The sequence below is a fragment of the Protobothrops mucrosquamatus genome, unplaced genomic scaffold, assembly GCF_001527695.2.
Source record: "Protobothrops mucrosquamatus isolate PMUCROS unplaced genomic scaffold, P.Mucros_1.0 scaffold60, whole genome shotgun sequence".
Taxonomy (NCBI): domain Eukaryota; kingdom Metazoa; phylum Chordata; class Lepidosauria; order Squamata; family Viperidae; genus Protobothrops; species Protobothrops mucrosquamatus.
This window is the reverse complement of record NW_015386439.1, coordinates 18,640-41,296: the sequence shown is the minus strand read 5'-3', so window position 1 is coordinate 41,296 and position 22,657 is coordinate 18,640. Positions and strand designations below refer to the sequence as shown.

General features: G+C 38.2%; 1 protein-coding gene across 1 annotated transcript in view; it reads right to left on the bottom strand.

Annotated features, from left to right (window-relative positions):
• The window catches only part of CREBBP (CREB binding protein), a 39,384-nt gene extending 18,258 nt beyond the window's left edge, over nt 1-21,126 (bottom strand). Inside the window, exons 1-16 of the mRNA XM_015811959.1 lie at nt 20,635-21,126; nt 13,297-13,473; nt 11,990-12,239; nt 10,928-11,041; nt 8,997-9,236; nt 8,358-8,454; nt 7,909-8,058; nt 7,411-7,528; nt 6,548-6,740; nt 5,541-5,594; nt 3,772-3,866; nt 3,246-3,434; nt 2,639-3,055; nt 1,707-1,886; nt 1,403-1,577; nt 767-885 (exon numbers count right to left, since the gene is read on the bottom strand). Of these exons, the coding sequence (XP_015667445.1) occupies nt 767-885; nt 1,403-1,577; nt 1,707-1,886; nt 2,639-3,055; nt 3,246-3,434; nt 3,772-3,866; nt 5,541-5,594; nt 6,548-6,740; nt 7,411-7,528; nt 7,909-8,058; nt 8,358-8,454; nt 8,997-9,236; nt 10,928-11,041; nt 11,990-12,239; nt 13,297-13,473; nt 20,635-21,069 (3,003 nt within the window). The 5' untranslated portion in view covers nt 21,070-21,126. The remainder of the gene's footprint in view (nt 1-766; nt 886-1,402; nt 1,578-1,706; nt 1,887-2,638; nt 3,056-3,245; nt 3,435-3,771; nt 3,867-5,540; nt 5,595-6,547; nt 6,741-7,410; nt 7,529-7,908; nt 8,059-8,357; nt 8,455-8,996; nt 9,237-10,927; nt 11,042-11,989; nt 12,240-13,296; nt 13,474-20,634) is intronic.
• Between the last annotated feature and the right edge of the window lie 1,531 nt (nt 21,127-22,657).

The window sequence follows — 22,657 nt, the reverse complement described above, 5'->3', positions numbered from 1 at the left end:
CTTACTGATCAATCCATGCCTGTATCAAGGTTCTAGGGTTCTGAAAGATCCTTCTCTTGATTCCCCCGGGAATAACACTAAGGAGAGGAGGGGCTTTTCTCAGTTCCCACGCCAATGCCTGAGCTTGGAAAAAAGCCCTTCCACCTCAATAAGGAACGCCCCTCTTTCCTCATTTTTCTGTCAAACACGAGATACTTGAAAATGTTTCATTATCCAAAGTTTCATTACCCAATGTTAACATCTAGTTGGGTAATAAAATGTCTGCAAGCACACAACCAAGCTTAGAGAGCCCGAAGGAATAAATAGTACTGCCCCATTTTCAAGACCTCAGAACAGCTATTGGACTTTTCACAGAGATCAAGACATGGTCTGTTCTCGTTTTCGCTGAGAGGAAAAGAGACCTGGTAATATTCCCAAAGTAAAGTAAATGATGCCAGAATCTTAGCACACAGCACTTTGATGGCTTTCTTGGTCTTCTGGAGGTCAGGTTGTTACAAACCAGGTGGTATGTCTACTATCACAGACACTCATCATAGTTCTCTACCAACATTCAAAATTTTATTAATATACAATACAAAAATACAAAAGAAATTAATAGGAAAATAAGGGAGGAAAAAGAAAATGGAAAGTGTAGGGCAAAGGAAAAAAAGAAAGAAAAAGCATTGAAAAAGGAATCTGTTCTTTATTCAGATGGCCCTCTAATTAACAGATAGAACTATGCATGGCCAGAAGAAATTAGCCAATTTCCTTCTGTTTACTCACTCACCGGAATACCTAGAAGTTGAGGATCCACAGGCTGTCTGAAAGGTAACGATTCTGGATCCTGACGATACAAAGCTTCCAGGGTAGGCATGAGGGCCTGGCGCAATTCTTCAGGTTTAAAGACTGTTAAATAAAAACCTTATTATCCATCCATCCATCCATCCATCCACCCACCCACCCACCACAACACTTCTATACTGCCCTAAATTTCCATAATTCAAGGCAATTCACCTTACCATTAATGCAATCAACCACAAGTCATTTCTATATTTCTCATGAAATGTTTTAGTCTTCTTCATTGAAGAAATTAATTACAAAAAATGCAATAATCCCTGACCCCTTGCTCAGATAGCTTTAAGAAAGATAAAAGAAGTATCGTTGGAGAAAGGATCAGTAAATAATCATTAAAGCTAATAAATGATCCTACCCATATACCTTTCCCCCCAGAGATTGACAAGCCACAAATAACAGCTGTCCATTAGCCCTGCTTCTCATTCTCCATGGTGTCTGGATGGCTGATCTTACTGGGAATAGAGTGATAACGAAAGGAAGGCTTATTATGCCTGACTACACAAGAGGCTTGACTATTTTGCTGTCCAGCCTCAGAAGATATCCCAGTGTTACAGAGATGCAGACTTACTTTTTTTCCGTGACTGAGATGGTGACGTAGACTGCAATATGGTGCCATTGCTGTTCCCATCCTCCTCCTCTTTTAGCTCTGATTTTTTTCCTTCTACCTCCATTGATTCTTGCTTACCATCTACCCCATTAGTTTCTTCTTTGGTTCGTGCAGATCCTAATATGTCCTCCTCCAACTAAAAAGCAAAAGGGAAATAGAATATTTATCTCCAATGCAACCTACTAGATTTTCCATTTTTTTCACATAAGCAAGAGTAGGTCATGATTTTTATTAATCTACTGATAATGATTTGGTCCTCAATTACCTCTGGTTTTGGCTCCAGCTGAGTCTCAACATATTCTGAATCAGCTTTTTCCACCATGACTTCTGGTTTATTTTCTTGCATTTGTGTTTCCTGACCAAGTTGCTGGGCATTGAGATCAGCACTGGCAACGGAACCTGGTGTAGGTATCCTATTGTCTATACTTGCTGCTGCTTGGGATAGCTGGAAAGGGAGGGAGGAAAATATGAAAAAAATGACTTTACAGAATGGCACTGAACCTGCAACATTAAACTGAGATGGCTATCCATAAATATCTCTATATGGTGAATTACCTATCCATCTTAGAATCCTCAATAGGAATTTAATGAAAGTCAGAGAGCCATCTGCCTCCCAACCTTTTTATTATAAGCTGCCTAATAATATATTTGAAGGATTGTGGCACAGTTTAAGGGATTGCTCTGTGTGCTGAATGCGAAGCACTTGTAGAAGAGCAATTGTTTCCATGTGCCACAAGAAAGCTAAAACAATGTCCTTAAAAAACAACACATACAGGAAAATCTATATTTTGTAGACTTCCAGTTTAGAGCTCTTAAGGGCAGTTCCGAAATGGTGGATAATGCAAAATGTAAAGGTGCTAGCTGGAACCATCGGCCAATCAATGCTAAACATCTGTTGTGACCAAAGTCCAATTGAAATGCTTCACCATTAAGCTATTTAGGCTTGGGACCAAAGCAAACAATCAAAGATGGTAAGCAGCAACTAAAGGCTGCCTGTAAAGAGTCACATTCTCTGTCAGCCCTTTGATGGCATTCGGGATAAGGGATGAACATTCTACTTTCTAAATTTTAAAACGGCTTGCTTTTGCCCAAGATCACAAGTATGGATAGCGCTGTTTCACTTGCTGTTTGGTTTCTAAGGAGCTTCCAATCAAAAGGCAGCAGAAAGCCCAGACAGGGAAAAGACAAAACACTTACCGGAGTACTGGGAGCCTGGGTCAACAATGACGGTGGCTGCGGCTGCAGGGATTGTGGGGTGGGCACAGATGGAGGATGCACGGGGGTCTGAGGCTGGGGGGTGACCTGAGCTGGTGTTGCCAGTTGCCCCGAAGGGGTGCTTTGTATCTGCATGGCGTTGGGAACTGAGCCAGCAGCTGGAGTGGAAGCTTGGCCTGATGAGGAGGCAGGTGTGGACGGCTGGGCAGGCACAACTGACTGTGGTGGAGTAAGTCCTGGAGGGGTTTGGTGTGGAAGAGGTGGCACTCCAGCCACTGTGGGTAATGGAGGTGCGGCTTGATGAAGGGGTGACTGGCTCACTGGAGGACACGACAGCTGATTGTTTTGTGATCCCAGTAAGGTTACTGAATTAGGAACAGCACTGCCAGGAAGCTGACCCTGTTAGAAAAATCTACACTTAACAGGATATATAAAAATTCATCAAACTCTTGTGCGTACACTCAGACACACATGCAAACAACAACCATTGTGCTATCCATTCCCCACAACTAGAATTTAGTAAAAGACTCCATACTGAAACAAATTTGTCAGAAATACCAAATTAATTTTGGTTTACTGCAAAACTTACCTGTACTACCCCAGCCTGTGCTGCTGGCTGCCCCAGGGCTGTGCTGTTCACATTCAAAACTCCACTAGAGGCAGAAAATTGATTCTGGGGCAGGAATTGGGTTTGGCTGGCGGGCTGACCCAAGAGGTTGCCAGAATGAGCTCCCATCACATTTTGAGACTGAGGCATTCGGGAAGGAGACAGAGCCATCTAGTAAACAAAACAATCTACTTATATTAGGATTCTGGACCACAGGTTTCAGGAGGTACAGATAACAACTACAAAAGGAAGAATGGCTTTGCAGTGAAACACTGAACCAAACACAATGCTTTTTTAAATGGCTTGCACTGAATATTTCCCAGGTTCTCTTGTGTAATTTAGAGAGTTGAGTGCTATCAGAAAATCAGTAAATATTGCAATAAAATGTATTAACTGAAAATTCCAATGTGGCAATACTGGAAAAGATGCAAAGCAGCCAATAGCTGAATTGACTTCCTGAAAGTATTCTAAAAACTGAACAATGAAAGAAAAATAATATAATACAAACCGTTGAAACAGAGGCCATGGAGTTCATCTGAACAGGGTGGTTCAGTGGAGAAGCTGCACGAGGCCCGACTGATGTTGGGGGCATTTGGGCATTTCCTATGGACATGGAGTTAAACTGATTCACTCCTGCAAAATGTACCCCCAGAACAGCTCATTAGACACACAACATCCAAGCCCCACTCAGACCACAAACGGGCAGGAAAACCTGGCCCAGGCAGTAGAGTACAAGCAGAAAGAAACAACAAAGGACACTTTGAGAGGGCACTGTTGGGAGCCCAATGAATTCCAATTATCACAAGCAGGATTCAATTGGATCTTTGCTGCTTTGCAGTCAGGCTTCTGGCCTAGATATGGGAATGAAACCATTCCAGTTGCCCTCACGGATGGCTAGTGGTGGGATGATATAGGATGGATGGATGGATATTCCCTGTTCTAGGTAAAGCCACGATTGGCACAACTGAACTGATATTGGGCAAAGTCCTCTAGCCGGCCGCCTGCTTTTCCAACAGGAGCTGATAAAGGACTGTCCAATTGCTCAGCTGGACTGCTAGGCGGTGCCAGGAGGTTTAGACAAAAACTCTTTTGCAATGCCTTTGAAAGTAACTGTTGTCTTGGGTCAGTGAGGCTGGAGTAGCTTGATTTATTTTATTATAACTGCAATTTTCCTTTCCTGGGGAACTGGCAGATGAAGAGGCATGTCACAAGAGTTTCAAGGTACATCCCCCTTCTTCCTATTTTTAATATGACTTCTGTGTAACCTCACATATGAAAGGAGAGTTTTTACGTGTAGGGAGAGGTCAGGTTTAATAAAACTATTCTGCCAGCAACGCTGCTAACTCTGACAAATCTTTAATTCAGTTCTAAGTGATAATCAGAAGGATCACGTTTTCATATTTTTCATGCATGACGACTGCTTTGGGCCTTCACTTATCTCTCCTGTGCCTCTACTTTAGACACTTGTGATGGGACAGTATAAAGTTTCTGTAGAATAGCTAACCCCTGTAGATCATGCCACAAGGAACTGGTTTTCAGTCAGCTCTGTGTAAGAGCTTGCTGAGGGCACAGCATCAGTTTGTAAGACTGTGCAAACCTTCCAGAGAAAGCTTTGTTTTGATGAAGATTCAGGCTAAATGTCCCCCTGAAGATTCACACAACAACGCATGGCCAAATGCATACCTATTTACTTTTTTAAAAGCTATTAATTCTGTCTCCTTGCAGAGGCCCATCATATTAAAGCTGATTTTTGCAGTTTTATCTAATTTGTTGAACTTTAAAGCTGCTCTTCCTAAAGTCTCATTAGAAAGTTTCCATAATTCCAAGCATTTGGTTTTTATCAGACTTTACAGAACACAGACACTATCTTTTCATCATCATCAAAAATTCTGCAAGGACAGTTGATTTTAGTATATATCAATTTAATAGACCATTTGGGAGGAAGGAATGTCAGTTAATTCTGAATTTTAAAAATGGACATAATTTATGTCATTTGTGTGATTATGTGAATGGCATAGATGGATTCAAATGACAAAAAATGTTAATTATGCTATTTAACAAACAACATAAATTGCTTCAGAAGCAACAGTGAACTCCAAAGTAAAATTTGGAGGTCTAGACTATCAAGATCTTACTGGGATATTATCAAGCAAATTGACATGGGATAGAAAGTTAATGGAACAGGTGGCATTGGAGAGGCTAGGTAGGGCACCCCAACTGAAAGCAAAATCCACAGCAGGATGCTAAGTAAAAGAGGAAGCAATGGACGTTAAATACCTTGAGAGGCCTGCATACGGCCCAGAGGCACACTTGGCATGGATATAGGCCCATCTGTAAGAGAATGAATGAAAATTAAATACTGATAGAATTCTAAATTATGTTAGAATTATTTGAGACGTCAGTTTTAAAAACACTTAATTATTCATAAAACTAGAATAGTGCTATCATCTTAAAAGATGAATTCTCTTGTCAGTCTTCCACAAGTACATATGGAATAAGTAGCAGTTTTATCAACTTTATTTATTTTTATCCTGCCCTTCTTACTGAATAAGTAACTCATGGCAGCAAGCATACATAACATTCCTTCTTCCTCCTACTTTCCCCACAACAACCCTGTGAGGTAGGTTGGGCTGAGAAAGACAGGCCCAAAATCACCCAGCCTGCTTTTATGCTGAAGGCGAAACTAGAACTCACTCTCTCCTGGTTTCCAGGGCAGCACCTTCACCATGAAACCAAACCTGTATACTACAAATACTACACCTGTAACACTTTAGGAGTTGCCATGGAGATAAATCTTGCTTCTCACACTACAAAGCAAACATCTATCAGAAGTTGTATGTGGGAACCTGGCCTAAACTTCTCCAGCCTCCACCTCAAATGAGGTCATGCACTCCCTACGATGATACCTGAAGGTGGCAACACAGCGATGCATAATAAAGTCAAGCAATCCATTTGAGAAGAAAGTGCTGAGAAGGGCACTCTGGCTCATCTTCATCTTTATGATGGGAAAGGATCATATTTTCTGCTTAAGAAAATTCATTTGGGGATGCTAGGGAGGCACAACATTAGGACTTTCTTTCCGAGAGTGGAGTTTCATCAAATGTCATCTCTTCAGAATTTCAGAAAATGGTTATAGAGGCAAATTCAAATGTGATCCCACTTCCCTGCGGTTTTAGAAATTTTCATTTTTTAAAACTTGTTAAGATGGGATTTTTGAATGCAAAAGGATAAAAACAAGAATAAGCAAGGTCTTTTTTGCCCTGTATTTTTAGTGAATCACTTACTGGGAGGTCTCACAGGCTGCGCTTGACCCACAGTTCCTGCCACAGGTGGAATGCCAGGAGGTTGAGACCCAGGGGCCTGTAAGGCTGGCTGATTACCCAAGATCCCTTGCTTATGCAAACGAGACCTCCGTTTCTCTTCGAGCTCTTTTTGTATCTTATATATTTTCTCTGCTAATAAATGGTAATATTCATCCTGAAAAAAAGAGAATGTTAGGATCAGATGAGCACAATTGAAGATATGATTAATTTGAATCCATTCTTGTACATGAATAGTGGCCATTTGAAGCAGTCACCTCATGAAACTGAGTACCTAAGCTGAAAAGATACTTCCTGAAATTTGGCCCAACACAGTCTCTAGATGAAAGACAGGCAACATATCACCCTCCAGATGGTGCTTGATATGATCAGCTGTGACCTAAGAGGGAGGATGATAGGAATTTAAATCTAACACCTGGACAGCCATATATTGTCCATCAACCCCTGCTCTAGATGAAAAGAAACTTGACCAAGCTGCTGCAATACAATGATAGGATTATGACAGCAATACTGTGGATGCAATTTAATTGAACAGTAGTATAAACTGAAGTGATAGTCTTTTATTACCTAAACATTGGATATCCTGTTTTGCCTCAACATTCTTCTCCTCAAGCTCCCCTCCTCCTTCTCTTCCTCCTCCTCCTCCCCCCCCAAATCTGATTTAACCAGTCAAAGCCCTTCTGGAAATGTGATGCCCAGAAGTGCACACAGTACTTCAGGTACAGTCTCACCAGCACAAAGGGCTTTATACATCTCTGACATAATGCTTTTGACAACGTAGATCATGAACAGCACATCCAAACCTTTTTTTCAGATCAATAACGTACCCTACTGTTAGCTGATTCATACATATCGCCTTCAACTTTCCTAGCATAAGCCACCAGATTTTCCATCCGCCTATCTTTCAAAGCTGCTGGATCTGGAGTTGGAAAAATGGCTTGTACACTGAAAAAAAAAAGAAAAGATTTAATTCCCTTTAGAAACACTGCAAGAAAACACTGTGTAGTGGAAACACACTTAAAACTCCAGCTCTTAAGAAATTCAATGAGAACTACTCTTCCTTTAGAATGACATGCAGTAATTGAAACCTTTGTTGGTGGCACTGAGACAAAAGATGAAATTGGGAAGTACAATAAATGTGTGAAATAGTCTTTCTCATGAAATACTTCTCATACAGTAAAGAAAAAAATCAATGTTTACTGAAACTAACCAGTTTCTCATATTGTCTCCCAAGTCCCAAATCTAAGGAATGGCACTGTAACAACATAATTAACATATCAGTCTGATCCCATAGTGAGCTATGCCTTCACCAGGTTAATACTTACAGTTTGTGTACTAAGTGATTGCGCAGATCCTGTGTGACGTGCTCATGCCAGGTCTTCCTCACCCCGGTACTTGAAGGTGGTGCAGCTGTTGGCACAGAGCCACTGAGATTTCCAATACTGCCAGAATTTGTGCCATCACTCATTAATGGGCTAAAGAAAAGGCAGTTAGGGAACCTTTTGTAGATATTTATTGTACTGAAATGTATTTCTCTATTTAAATATCCTTAGTGATGACCAAAGTTAAGATATTATCAAACAACTGATTACTACAATAAGCACAAGCAATGAAATTTTATTTTAATTTTATCACTGAGCCCTCCCTACCATAACCGTGATATCGTTTAGAAAGGGAGATATGAAATGTCTATGGGAAGTAATGTTACCAAAAGCTTGTAATTTTTAAAACTAGAATGGTCAACTGTAAATGCTCAACGACAAGCCTTTCTTACTTTGCTGTCCCTAGTGGAGTCTGAAGAGCCGTTTCTGAGATCATGCTAGTCTGTTGATCAGTTATTCCTCCTGTAGCCAGATTCATCTGATTAGTTCCTTTGGAACGAGATTGTACTATGTTAGTCATGGAACATATTCAGATAGTTCTTATATTTATATTAACATAATTTATGGGTGTACTGTAGGAAAACTCAACCAAGAAATACATTTCTCAAATAACAAAGTAAAAGACATTTAAGTACATGATTAAAAGTGAGATGCAAATGAAATGAAAGTTATAAGCAACAGTACATGCATTCAACCAATGACAATTAACTTATATTTTCCCCCAAGGTGCTATCTTGCCCTCCATCCTCAACCATTCACACTTTGTGTGCCAATGATGCATACCGCCCGCCTTCCAGAGAACTGATTTCATTTCTTCTCTGAATCACACAGAATGAATGCACAGTACTGGGAGGACCCTTGAGAACCAAACAACTCCATTCTTTACTTCTTTCAAGCTTCTAAATACCCTTAAACACGGAGAAAACTCATTTTGATTACAGGAAAATAATGTATCCCAGTTTCCAGCCAAGGCTATCTCTGCACTTGTCAAGGATTCTTGGCCTTCTGCTAGAAGTAACTTCCTTGCTTACCCAGTGCACTGATAGTCCTCATTTGCTGGTGGGTTTGAGGTGGTGTAGGCTGCTGGCCTGGTACCTGTGGTTGCAACGGCGCCTGTGGTTGATTGCCGTAAGGTAAGCCAAGAGCAGCATAGGCTCGTTGCATGGAACTGGGGTCAATAGGGTTAGGATTAGTTAGGGAAGGAGTTATGGGCTGTCCTGTTCCAGATGCCACAGAATTCTGGATTCCACCAGCTGGTGACCCAAGGAGAGCTAGCGGGAGGGGAAAAAAGTAATGAATTATGCAATACATACACCACAAGCTAATGCACTAATGATAAAAATTGAGAGAAACACTAATTCATAACTCAAACACATTTTTCAATCTATGTTCTCTCATGAGATAAGTGAAACTAAGACAGCCATGAGTTTTGGGGCTGCATGGAGATCTAAACCTGAGTTTCCCCAGTTCTACTATGGGAAAACTTTTGAAGTTTCTACCCCATCTACTCTCAAGATTTAGTTCGTGCTGAGTTCTTGCTTGTAGTTCACTTCCAAGTTAGCTCCAGCATTTTTAAAGGGACCATTCAACCTATCAGCAAATTTACTTTATGGTTAGTTTGTAAATACTCAGAAGTACATTCATTTCTTGATGAATGACACTCCCTTCTGTTGATCTACAAGTGCATACAAATGAACCATTGTAGGCATTGTTTCACCTCAAGATTAAAATAACTTTTTCCCCTCTAGAATATCTCTAATTCTATTCTAATGGGAGAATTCCAATAGCACTCTGAGAAATCTATTCAAAAATTGTAATTGGAAAACAGTCCTTAAGAAAAAACAATTATGTGATATACATACATACATACACACATATACACAAGTATACGTATATATGTGTGTATATACACACACATTATATTGACTAAATACTGGCTAAAATCTCAGATGTCCAAAGCAGCAGTTATTCTCATAATGATAATTCATTTAGCTGACTAGGTTTCTTTGCTCTATGATTTGCATAGTGCACCATTTCCTATCTTACTCAATATTCATTCAACTATTTCCAAATAATTAATGCCCCGATTAGAATTCAATCACTAGAAAGTATACTTCAGGAGCAGCAATTTATCCCTCAGATCCTTAGGACTTGGTCTTCTTTGTTTTACTTCTCTATCTGCTTTATCCCCTCACATTCTTTAGTAAGTGACCCTTTAGCAAGATTGGTTACCAGGTCTATTGATTTATCTCATCTCCATATTAGCAAACAGAACAGAATATAATTATGCTCATAATTATATCACTGATTTATTTTTATTTATTTATACATCAAATTTAGAGACATCTTCCTCACAGAGTGACTCTGGGCAAGTGATAGGTGTTGGATTGTTTAATGAAGGATTTTAAAGAAAGTTTTGAAATCTGAATACATTTTTAAAAAATATTTTCAGACCATTGCTTTTTATATCTAACAGCAAGGCTTTCATGATTTTACTAACTTGGAACTTGCTGTGAAGTCAGTTTCAGGGAACAGAGTTACAAAAATTAATGGAATTTTACTTTACAGTAATAGAATCTCGAAAGCCTGACAGGGTTTTTTCTTTTCCTTCCTCTTATAGCCAAAGGATTTCAGGTGGGCCAATCTTACGTTTCTTCCTCACCCTTTCCTCTCTTTCAGGACTAAGCAGGTGCCCTGGAAATAACTGCCAGTTTTTTTTTCCTTCAGGGTTATCTCTATTCCTCTACATTTTCCCTGGGAGACTTTTTAGCCAAATGCAGGTAAGCAATCAAACTATTTAAGATTACACATCTTAATAATACTGTGGCTTTATATATTCTTAATTTGGTATCATTTTAAAGGAACAAGTTTAAAAGTAAACCAGGAAATGGAGACGATGCATTTCATCTGCATTTTCTCTTTACTCCCAATAGAAAAATTCTTCAACTGAAAAACTACTTACGTTGCTGGCTCCTCTTGTCACTAGCATTTTTCAATGGGAGACACACTGGGCAGTCGTGCCGTGTACAATTCTTCCAGTGGGATATGATCTGACGGGATGATGCACAATGTGCCACTAGGGAAGAAAAACCATAAACTAAACCTCTACAGTCCTGAATAACCTTAATTCCAAGTTTATTAAATCACATAGTAGCATTTGCAAACCTTGGATCTATGAATAGGGAGCATGCACTAATACCTGCTATTTGCTATATTGCAACAGAGAATTCTCTGGGCTGATCATATACCGAGGATATCATCTATTAAACAAAGGACTAGAGCGGCTATATTGAAATACCATTAAGAAAGATATACTTTTCTAAAAAAGACCTATGCTGCAAAGCCCTCATAGCTCGAGTAAGTTACTATAATTTACAAGAAATGCAACCTTTTGTGGTTGCTTATTGGCTTTGACATATCTGAAGACATTTTTGAAACGAGAAGGAAAAACAAAATATTAGCCTCACCAGTCAAAACTATCTTATTTTAAGTTCCAAACATACAGAAAAAGCAGAAATGCTAAGAAAACATTAGAGCAAGCTTTAAAACTCTTAATAAGAGAACACTAGTTAATCAAAAGCAGCCCAAGTAAAATGGATTGGAAGCAGCTTTTACAGTCCTACACAAGACAACAAACGCCTGCACTTCTGTGAGTACTTTTAACAGGTGAAAGTCAATGCAAACCCAATGAAGGGGAAAGCTGTAAACATGTAGGAAAACTCATTTCTTTCCAAAAGATTCAATCTCACCAAAGCAAGGAACAATAGATAACCCAGCCCTTTTGATTTCAAGGGATTCTATAACATTGTATCATGAGAATTAAGGGCTTATATATCAGTCTCTAGATATGCTCAATTACCAATGGTTGTGCTGGCTGAGAATCATAGCTGTTGCACTTCAACATCTCAGATCACCAGGCTGGCCTATTGGTCAATTTCCACCTCCTAGTTTTTGTATACAACCATATGAAGAGACTGTGTTGTACCAAAGCTAAAGAGCAACACACCACAGGCTTGACTCTTACCTTGACAGGCCTTTCCTGCTTGACAATGTGTCATGTGATTCAGGACATTTTTCATGGTTCGGCAATGGGGAAGAGCACATGTCCGCACTTCTCCATTGGCTTGTTCTCGCCTCTGACACTTATGAGCATGAAGTAGCAGAACCAGCTGTTGCTGAATCAGTTTGCGTTTCTCAGGGTCCGCTGTTGGTCCTGTTGCCATAGCCTGTGAAGATACAATTCCCACTTGCTGTACCTGGGTTTGCATCTGAGACTAAAAACAAAAAATACATTACATGAAGCCTTATACATGCAGGACAACATATGTGCTTAATAAATATGTTAATTTGATTACCATCTTAAGTCTCTTTAGAGTGATAAACTGCCTCTTAAGAGGCCACAGTTAAAGCAAATATTTATTTTTAATGCTAAACTTTAGCATAATTTTGCAGCTTACATAACAATACAGTACATTGTTTAGGAATAAAAAGATCCAGGACTAAAAAAAAATAGTGCCATAACCAAAATATTTTAGAAGCCACAAATCAATTTTTCCCTAATGAAAAGTCATTAAAAATACAAGTAATCGAATTACATGAGCATTACACACAAGCCTTCACTCACTGAATGGAAACCAGTTCAACTCGGTGCAGCTGCAGGGGTACATACCTCATGGTTACATGAGAATGACATACACTTTAAAGCAATCTACCTCCATCTAGAGCACGGGTGTCAAACTCCCTGTGTCACGTGACATGTTGTGACATATCATGACTTTTTTCGCGTTGCCAGAGCTGGGGTGGGCGCAGCCTCTGCATGATGCAACCGGCCCATGGGCCGGCAGTTTGACACCCCTGATCTAAAGGATTCTCCGGTGTTTGCTGATATTTTTTCTCTGACTCTCTCTACATACTTTGAGAAATCTTTCTGGTCTCCTAATTTGCATTGCAAACAACTTGACAAACATAATCAAATAACTCTCCCATAGGGAAAAAAAAATCCTTATTAGCTCCCTCAATTTCACCAAGGTTGATTATAAACGTATCCCAGCTATTCGAAACAACTCCTAAAAACCTACTAAAATGCTAAAGGCACAAGAAGGTTCGCTCCGGAGTTCCTAACAGGTGACTTCATAACCCAGAGCTTGTCAGAAAATCTTATCACTACTTCAGTTCCAAGTTATCTAGAATGCAGTTTTCTGCACACCTCTTGCTATTATTTTCGTGGAATACTGTGAAGTTGTTGTTTTTTTTACCATTTTGCCACAGTTGTATTGACAAAAGAAACCTAAGTATTGTAGCGAACACCTAAATGAGCTACAAGCAACTCACCAAATTTGGCACACTGGTAACTGAAACACTCTTGATATCTGAAGGAAAGGGAGACAGGTTATTTGCTATGCCTTGTTTATTTGATAGTGGCGGGGTGGCTCCTGTTGCTCCCATCTGCTGCCCTCCAGGTTGACTAAATGGCTGCCCAAAGGGACTTGGGTTACTGGCCATTCCCATCTAGAACGAAAGCAAAATGAATGAATGATGTTAGCATCCTGCATTCACTTAAGTGCAGATACAGACTGAAAGGAATAGTATATAATTTTCCAAGCCCACACTGCAATTTGCTTGAATTAATAGTACGGGTAGTCCTTGTTTAGTGACCCAACTGGAAGTAGCAACTCAGTTATTAAGCAAAGCTGTTGTTTAGTGAAACCATGACTCTGCTTACAATCTTCTTTCAGCTTGTTTTTGCTTTACAGACCTGGGAAGGTCATAAATATGAGAATTGGTCACAAAGTTACTTTTTCATCCCTGTTGTAACTGCAAATGATTATTGTTTGGGTCTGTTGCTAAACAAGGACTTCCTATATACCTAAAGCTTAACAGTTATTATAATTATGTACGTGGTTTTGTTGTCATGATCCACACAAAGTCATGATTTTCAAGTATTTTTGAAGGAATACTACACATTTTATAACAAAAAATATCACTGAAATGGGAATAAACTTGTTTTACATGAAGAGGAAATTACTTGCCCTTCATTTTTAAAATCTTATTTGTAATATTTCAACATAAGGATGCACAAGAATAAAAATTCAACAGTTTGAGCTGAAATTAACATCTGAAGAGTTAAGTACAAAATAAATCAGAGTGCCTTCTGACAAACATTGCTGCCACTTGATAGAGGGGATCATTCTGATACATAAAACCTCTTGCTCTGCTCTGTGACTTTTTTGGCAGCCATATTAACTTTAAAGAATTGTACATCAGGAATTGAGACTCTGTGATCCTCCAGAGGCTTCGGAACAAGCCCAGCATTCAAGCTCCACAATTATGTTAGCTGATGAACGTTGGCATTTATCAGAGAGAACTATAAAGTAAGTTTGAAAGACCGCTTGAGTAATATGCATTTTCTATCTGCAATAATATTTTCATCTTGTTAACTGATTATTAATATAGAAATTGCTAATATCCCAGGGTAATTTTGCAAAGATTTTGAAAAGAAAAATTGTTGTTAGATCTCAAAATTGGCAATTAAAAAAACTGAAGGTAAATCAATGGACAAGATTAAAAAAATGTTAAATTATTAAACAACAATTAAGCCAACAAAAGATTTAACTACAAACTGGTCAAGTAAGTTGCTACTAGATTATAAATGACAAACAAGTGATTATGGAAAGCATTCAAATACTGCAGCCTATTTTATATGACCAATGAGTCTTAATTTCGTAATCCCCAAACTATGCCTTAATACTTTATAGCCAACCATTTTTGACCCTAAAGTACCTGTTATGATACATTAACTATTAAAATCTTTCCAAATTATTTGTATCCAAAGAATAGATGCTCCTTACAAAATAACATTATACAACATCTCGGTCTGCATAATGTAAAAATGCGTGTTGCAGAGCCACTGAATACAGAGGCCTTCTTCTGTCTCTCCTTCCCTTCTGAAGACTAGTGCCCAGTCATTCAATGGTGGGAGGGATAGGCAGCACAGCAAAAATGAAATAACTTCTCCCAATGATGGGATTTCTTTCCAGAAAGGTAGTAATGAAAGAAATTCCTTCATTTGTCATGGAAATTGGTCTATCAATGGCTATCTGTCCTAAAGACTTTAAGCCAGCATTACTCTGATTACCAGTTTCTACAGAATAACCAAAGAAGTGGGCAACTGTTACCTTTGTCACTTGTGGATTATTCTCAGGATCAACCCTCTCAACTGAGTTTCTGGTTCTCCAGAAATTTCTGGAAATGTGTTTTTTATTAATTGATTTCAAATATTTATATATCCCTCTATAGTCCACAGTTGAAAATTGCAAATAAAACCCGTGTTACGCAAATGAAAATTGAAAGAGCTCTCTTGTTTAAGAGTTTTTAACTCTTTGTTAAAAACAATGAATCAAAACAGTAATGCTTAAGTCATGCTTCTCAGGAAATCTAAAAAAATGCCATAGAAATAAAGCTACTAAAAATGTACCATGAGAGAAATATAGAAATCTAATAATATTCAATAAGATTTGTTTGGCACTGAAAAACATAATGAGGTGAACACTGGACAGTTCTGGGGATGGAATTCTGTAAGCAGCATGCTAGCCCTGAACAGTATCGCTCCTAAGCAGCCCTCAGAAGCAGGCTTCTGGAAGACCAAACAATAATGAGCATAAGTCACGATAGAAAGAAAAAATTCTTCAGGTGCTGCAACTCAAGCAGCGAAGGGCTTTCAAAATCAACATTAGAAGTTTAAACAAGCTTTAATTAGTTGAAAATCAAAATGAAGAATCATCAAAGTTAACACCCCACATCAGTATATAATTGTCCAAGTGCCCAGTTCAAATCAGTAACCTGACCATGTAATATTTTGTGTCCTCTAGACATTTTAGATTTAAAAATTGCGGTAATCAATTGGCATATAAATACCCATGGAACTTTAAAGTAACACCATCTTAGAAGACTGTGTTCAGTGTTAGATCCTGAAGACTAAAAAGCACTAAGTTGGTGTGGGGATTGGAACAAAAAATGGTTCGATGAACTGAGTTTTAAGTATTCTGCTAAAGAGAAGACTGAAAAAGATAGGAAAGCAGTCTTCAGAAATCTAAAGACTTGTCATAATACAGGAGAGTGGACTTGTTCTCTGTTACCCCAACAGGCAGGACCAGAACCAATGAGTTGAAAACACAGGGAAGTAATTCAAGTTAGATATTAAGATGAGGTTCCTGAGAAGAGTAGAAGTCACCTTGTGAAGGGGTACATTTCCCTTCCCTGGAGGTCTTCAGACACAGGCTGGATAGTAATCTGGTGAAATCCTTAGTCTACCCTTCACTGAATAGTGGGGCCAAACTAGATAACCTCTGAAATACTTTCACACTTTACTATTCTGTATCTAATGATGGCCTGTCACTGGGCTTAATACAAGGATATGACATCTACAGAGCCACATCACAACTCTATCCACTCTAGCACTGAGCATCTTGAGGTCTCACAGCATCATCTGGGCCCCAAATTCCATTTTTGCAGTAACTGGGACCACCTCTGAATACAGCTGCTGAAAACTAATGGCATAAAAGTCTAATCATGGTAGAAACCCCCTCCCTGAAAATCCTGACTCTATTTGCTTTGCATTGTTAATCCATCCACTACACCATCTACACATAAAATATTAAGAGCAGTCTATAACCAACAAAAGATTGCTCGCTCCGCTCTACCATTCTGTTACCTCTTCTGTAACTCTAAAAATTTTTCAGAGGCATTGGTCATTTTCAATGATTCGGCATACGCTATTTTCCAGAACTACCTTCAGAATAACAGGAGACCAAAAATTCATGCCATACCAGTTCACTGTATTCCTTTCCTACCTCTTAATATCCTTTCCTTTGTATGAGAGAATAACAACATCATTTTTGCAATCTTTCCAACCCTAACCCCTAATGAAACCTTCACACCCATACTGAAATCACACAGCCAGTTCATATGCAAATCACAATGCATGTTAACATTTCTCCAGTTAAACTATCTATACTGGCAATATTACTTTTTCCTCAACAATCACACAATATTCATGACTTCTTTTTTGTTATATTTTTTCTTGGACATTACATTTGTAGCATTTAAGATGCACTGCCTTGCCAGTCTTATTGGGGCATATCATCCTTTAATGCATACATCTTTGTGGAGATGCAGTGGAGTCCTTGAGCCATACATTCTTTCATTGCTCTCTAGACAGAGAGAATTCTGAATAACTTTTACTGATCTTAAAGCATTTTTTTGATCAAGACTGGTTGTTTGGATATATATTGTTTGGATATATTCTCCAATCCTGTGCTTCTGCCTCTCTTGGAAAATTTATATTGATTTTCTTTCTTGTTAGTATTTATACATATTCATTTTTGTCAGTTCTGACTGTTGGCCAAATCAGTAACAATAATAACAGCATTTGTGACAGTTCATTTCCATATAAGCCTCTAAAATACTCTTTCTGGTATTCCCCTACTGCTACTTCATCTCAAATAATTTCATCATTTTTATTTTTAATTCCACTCTGCTGGTGACTCCTCTTCACTGACTTCCAAAACAACTATTTGCTTCCATCAAAATCATTCTGCATTTTTCTACCTCTTTTAATCTTAACTATCCCATTTTCTCTTTAACCATGTATTTTGCAATTATTTTTTCTATATATATACATTATACAGTATCTTTCTCTTCCTTTTTTGCAGCATTCTCTTATATGAATTTTCTAATCCACAGCTTCTTTTATTTCATCATTTCACCAAGCTCCGTTTTTTAATCATCCCACCAGCATATTTCTACCTTTTTTTGGCACTCTCTAATATTTCTCTTACTATGTCCCAAGGAGCTCGTGCATTTAATTTCCTTAATTTTCTGTTCCTTCTTTTAGGAGATTAAACCATCAACTAACATTTATTCATACAGGATTTGTAATTTATCTTCTGGCAGACGATCTACTTACTCTAGTAGATCCATTCTTCATACTACCAAAAAAAAAACCAGTTTGTTTATTCAGAACCTATAATGATGCTTCTTTGCTTCACTAATCTCTCAATTGCTCATTATAAACCATGAAATTTGTTTCATAAACAATGAAATTTTTAGTTTTATATTTAGTTTAATTTTATATTTATATTTATTCCTTGGCTGTGTGTTCATTTCAACACTTACATATAAATCACATAAACAAACCTCTTTGTAATAAAGTATTTTTTGGACTTATGTCCAAATTTTATGTGCAATAATCTGATGACAATGGTATTAAAATTATACTATATTATCCTTTCCTGAGTCTCATCAGACTAATGTGCCGTTCTAGACTCTGCTTGGATGTACACTTCTGAATGCTATTTTGTCTCTCGGCTATAATGACACAATTCCTAGAATTTGTTGAAGAGATTGCTATACCTTTCAGTGGAATATTCTGAAAGAATCTGCATAATCCTATCCAGTCAGCTACCTAGATTATCAAGCTTCTAAATATTCATTTAATTGCTTTTCTTGACATGGCAGTATCAGTAACACTTTGAAAATAATACAGCAGTTACTAGAAATCAACATAGATTTGTGGAAAACAGATCTCGCCCAAATATCCTGATTTCATTTTTAAAATCAGACTCAGTAAACTATACAAATACTGTAGACATAATATATTTTGATTTTGGTACACAAAATCTTGTTTCTAATCAGCCAACTACTCAGGGATGAGCATGACAATTAAATGGAGATACAGGTGGATCAAAATCATACTCACAATGGGTTCATAAACAGATCTTCATTAAACTGAAATTGAGAAGAACTGAATATGGTATCGCAAGGGTCAATCCTACGCTCTGCACTATTCAAAATATTTATTAACTAATTTGATGAAGGAGGAAATGTTGAACAAATCTACAGATCACAGAAAACTGATTAGGGCTTGATTAAGGAAATGGCCTGAAAATAACAGAAAAATGCACAGTTCTTCACTTAGGAAATAGAAATTAAATGCACCAAACTGAATGGCAGATACCTGGCGTGGCAACAGTATTTTCAATGAAACAGAGCTTGGAATACCAGCTTATTACAATTCACTATGAATTAACAAAGCAATATGGTTTCTTGGGAGGAAAAATCAATGTTAGATGGCATTCATAGAGGAATAATTTTTTTAAATGACAGGAAGTGATATTTCTATCTCAAATATCTGAAATTTGACTCTCAAGGATTGTATGTAGTAAATGGGCACCACAGTTACAAACAAATTCAGATAATCAGGATGATTGAGGGATTAAAAAACTCAGGTCCGCAGAAGAAAGACTGAAGATTCTAGCAATAGCTAGCTTTGAGAAGGCATGGGGGTAGGAGTGGAATGTGATAGCAGTCTTCAAATACCTGGAAGGAAATCATACCAATTATTGTGACCTCTGCTACAGTATTCCAAAATGCAGGATATGGAATAATATGCGGAAATTATAGGATGGCAGATTCCTACTGAATGTAAGAAAATGCCCTAACCCAGGGTAGGCAACCTTGGCTCTTTTATGACTCGTGGACTTCAACTCCCAGAATTCCTGAGTCAGCATGGCTGGCTCAGGAATTCTGGGAGTTGAAGTCCACGAGTCATAAAAGAGCCAAGGTTGCCTACCCCTGCGGCCTAACCCCAACAGCAATCCAACAGTGGAATCAATTATCCAAAGAGGGGGTGACTATCCAACCGTGTGTCTTCAAGCACAGACTAGGTAGCCATCTGTTGGAGATGCCTTAATGTGGATCCTGCAAAGAGTACTAGCCCCTTCTAAGTTTACGGTTCTACAATCATTTCATAAATCAGCTGATGTTGAACCGAAAAATATTGTCACAAATAAATACAGAGCAAAGTGTCTAATCCAAACATTCAGCATGCAACAATGCCAGAAAATGTTGTTTCATTCCAAGAAATTAAAGTGATCAGATATCGTGAACGATGAATGGCAACAATGTCACCATAGCCAAAACTCAAAACAACTATTTCTTGTGGTCTTTAAAAAAAATTAGTGTAGCCCTGATTAAAACATCAGCTTTTAAAAAGAGATGTTCTCCCAATTCCAATTTGTGGCATTATCTTTAGGCAGCCAGGTCAAAGATATAATTCAATATTTCAGGGAAACACCATACTTGGGAAAGTTATATTATTTGAGCACCAGTCTCAAATAATAGCTGCCAACTACAGTATTCTAAACTAGGGAAAGGCCACACTGCCACCTCCCCTGCCCCACTACTTTGCGACACACACACCCAGAGCCCACTCTGATTGCACTAATAAATTTTGGCAGTGTAACAGCAAAATTCAGCTTTATACCAATCTGAAATTTAAAAAACACGTGGACTTGAAATATGTCCAACTATACACCAATGTGATTTTAAACAATACAAATAGCAAGGAAGAAAACAAAACAAAAAATCCTACAAGACCAAAGAATGCAAACCATTATTTTGTGGCTCTTGCTTTACTTCCCCAAAATATTATGTAGCATTTGGCCACCTTTGCTCTAGACCCTAAACAACTAAATTACACTTATTCTGATATCTTTTGAAAATTAGTTATTTAAAGGAGAGCTGCAAAAGCAAATGCCTTTAAGTTTAACTTTCACAAAGCACTTGAATAAAACTGCAAACCATTCCCCAGTTTACGTGACCCCCACATACTTTTGCCATGGCTCCTGCCTGGCCTGTGTGCCCTGTTATTTGAGGAGACACCTGCGTCAAGGTCTCTGCCAGCACATTGCTTGCATTTCCCTGTATGGTGGGGACAGAATACTGCAATCCGGCACCTCGGCCTCTTCCAGTTGTCCCAAGGGAACCATTCATTACCTGCCCTTGTCCTTGTTGGCTCTGATTCATTAAACTGTGGCCAGAGTTATTGTTGAGAAGACCTGGATGAGCCTGGTTGAAGCCAGTGTTCATACATATCCCAGAACCTGTCTGGGAGGTTGCTGGATTGCTTGTCACCATTCCCACTTGTTTCTGTGCTTGAGAATTCAGGCCTGGCGTGGCTGTGGTATTAGGCCCAGATGTGCTGGCTGCTTGTTTGGCCAGGCTTGAAACACCAGCGTCTGCCTGGTTTAATGGGCTCTTGCCCATCACATTCAAGTTGCCTATATTCACACTGTTCGCTTGTGCCTGGCCTTGGCTATTGATGCTCTGCTGGACAGGGCTACCAGAGTTCACATTCCCAATTCCTTGATTAAGAGAAGAGCCACTGCCTCCCCTCAGAAGTTCAGAAAGTTGTTTGTGTTTAGAAGCTGCATCTGGAACAATGTTTCCGCTGCTGTTTACAAGGTTCAGCTCTCCATTGGGGATCAATTCATCAGGAAGATCATTTTCCAAATCAAAGAAAGTTCCAAAATCTGTAAAGTTAACAGACGTTTGTGTTAGAAAGAAAATCTTTATACCCAGTAAAATCACTTCTGAACACAGTTTAGGAACACAAAACAAGTGTTGTGCAGCACAGCTTTTCTACTTAACATACTGATGGAGGCAGTTGCCATAGAAAATAAAAAAAACTACCATATATTAATACTTCTTTCAAAAACACACTATAGCATAAAGCAAGAGCAATGAAATTAAACAAAGAAAGTCAGTAAATTAAATGATTCAAAAACATTATCATTTGTTTTCATATACAAAGTATTAAACATTCAGAAAATGATTTGTACAATCAGAAATCCACAAACAGGAAAATACCTAAGAACGTGAACTGCATTGCCACGGTTTAGAAAATTTCAAATGATAATGTAATTGACAGAGATGCAAGCAGGACCAGCTAGTTCAGTGGATTTCTAAATTTGTAATAGCAATAAAAGGTTCTGCTGCCATAAGGAAATTGTAAATTTGTTTAAACTCTAAACCCCAAAGCAAAAGCTAAAATGTGAAAACCATTCAGGTTCAGATTCTCACAGCACAGCTAGCATCTTCAGAACTTAAAATGAGTTTGAACTTTCAAACGTACACATATAACATGGTTTAGGGATATCCCCAAAAGCACGTTTTTCAAATGCCAACTGGACTTACTTGATTTTTCTTGAAGAAGTTCAATATCTTCAAGACATCTTCAAGGAAAAATCAAGAAAGTCCAGTTGCTGTTTGAAAAAATCATGTTTTGGCACAACCATCACCTGGATGATTGAGAACCTCCATAGACAAATGTTTTGGGATGCTGATTATGTCTATGGGCAGTGGAATGGGGGAAGAAATGCTTCAAAAGTAAACAATTGTTGCATATGGTTTATGGAAATCTACCATATTACAATTAGCAACACATTCTCAAAACTTAACTTCTAAGCTTCCTGTAAACCGCAGCAGTCAATCTGAACATAATAGTAAACTATAGTTTACTAACAATCAGATAATCAAATAGTTTACACCTAGGCCTGAACAACTCTTCATTTAAATTTTATTCAAGCTATTATACAGATAGCAACATTAAAATATGAGACATATATATTAATGTTATCTAAATCTGAAGGTGACAAATGTTTCAAACAAGTCTGTAATATACATCAAAAAGTGTTTTCAAAATTAGACATACACCTAATATAATTTTGCTAACACAGAATTTTATGTATTGTGCTTATTTGAAGTACTGTCTTTTCCCTGTTATTTTTACCAACCCACAACAGAGAGGCAGGGTCCCCCACCCCATTTAGAAAGTGCAGCTAGTGAGACTAAG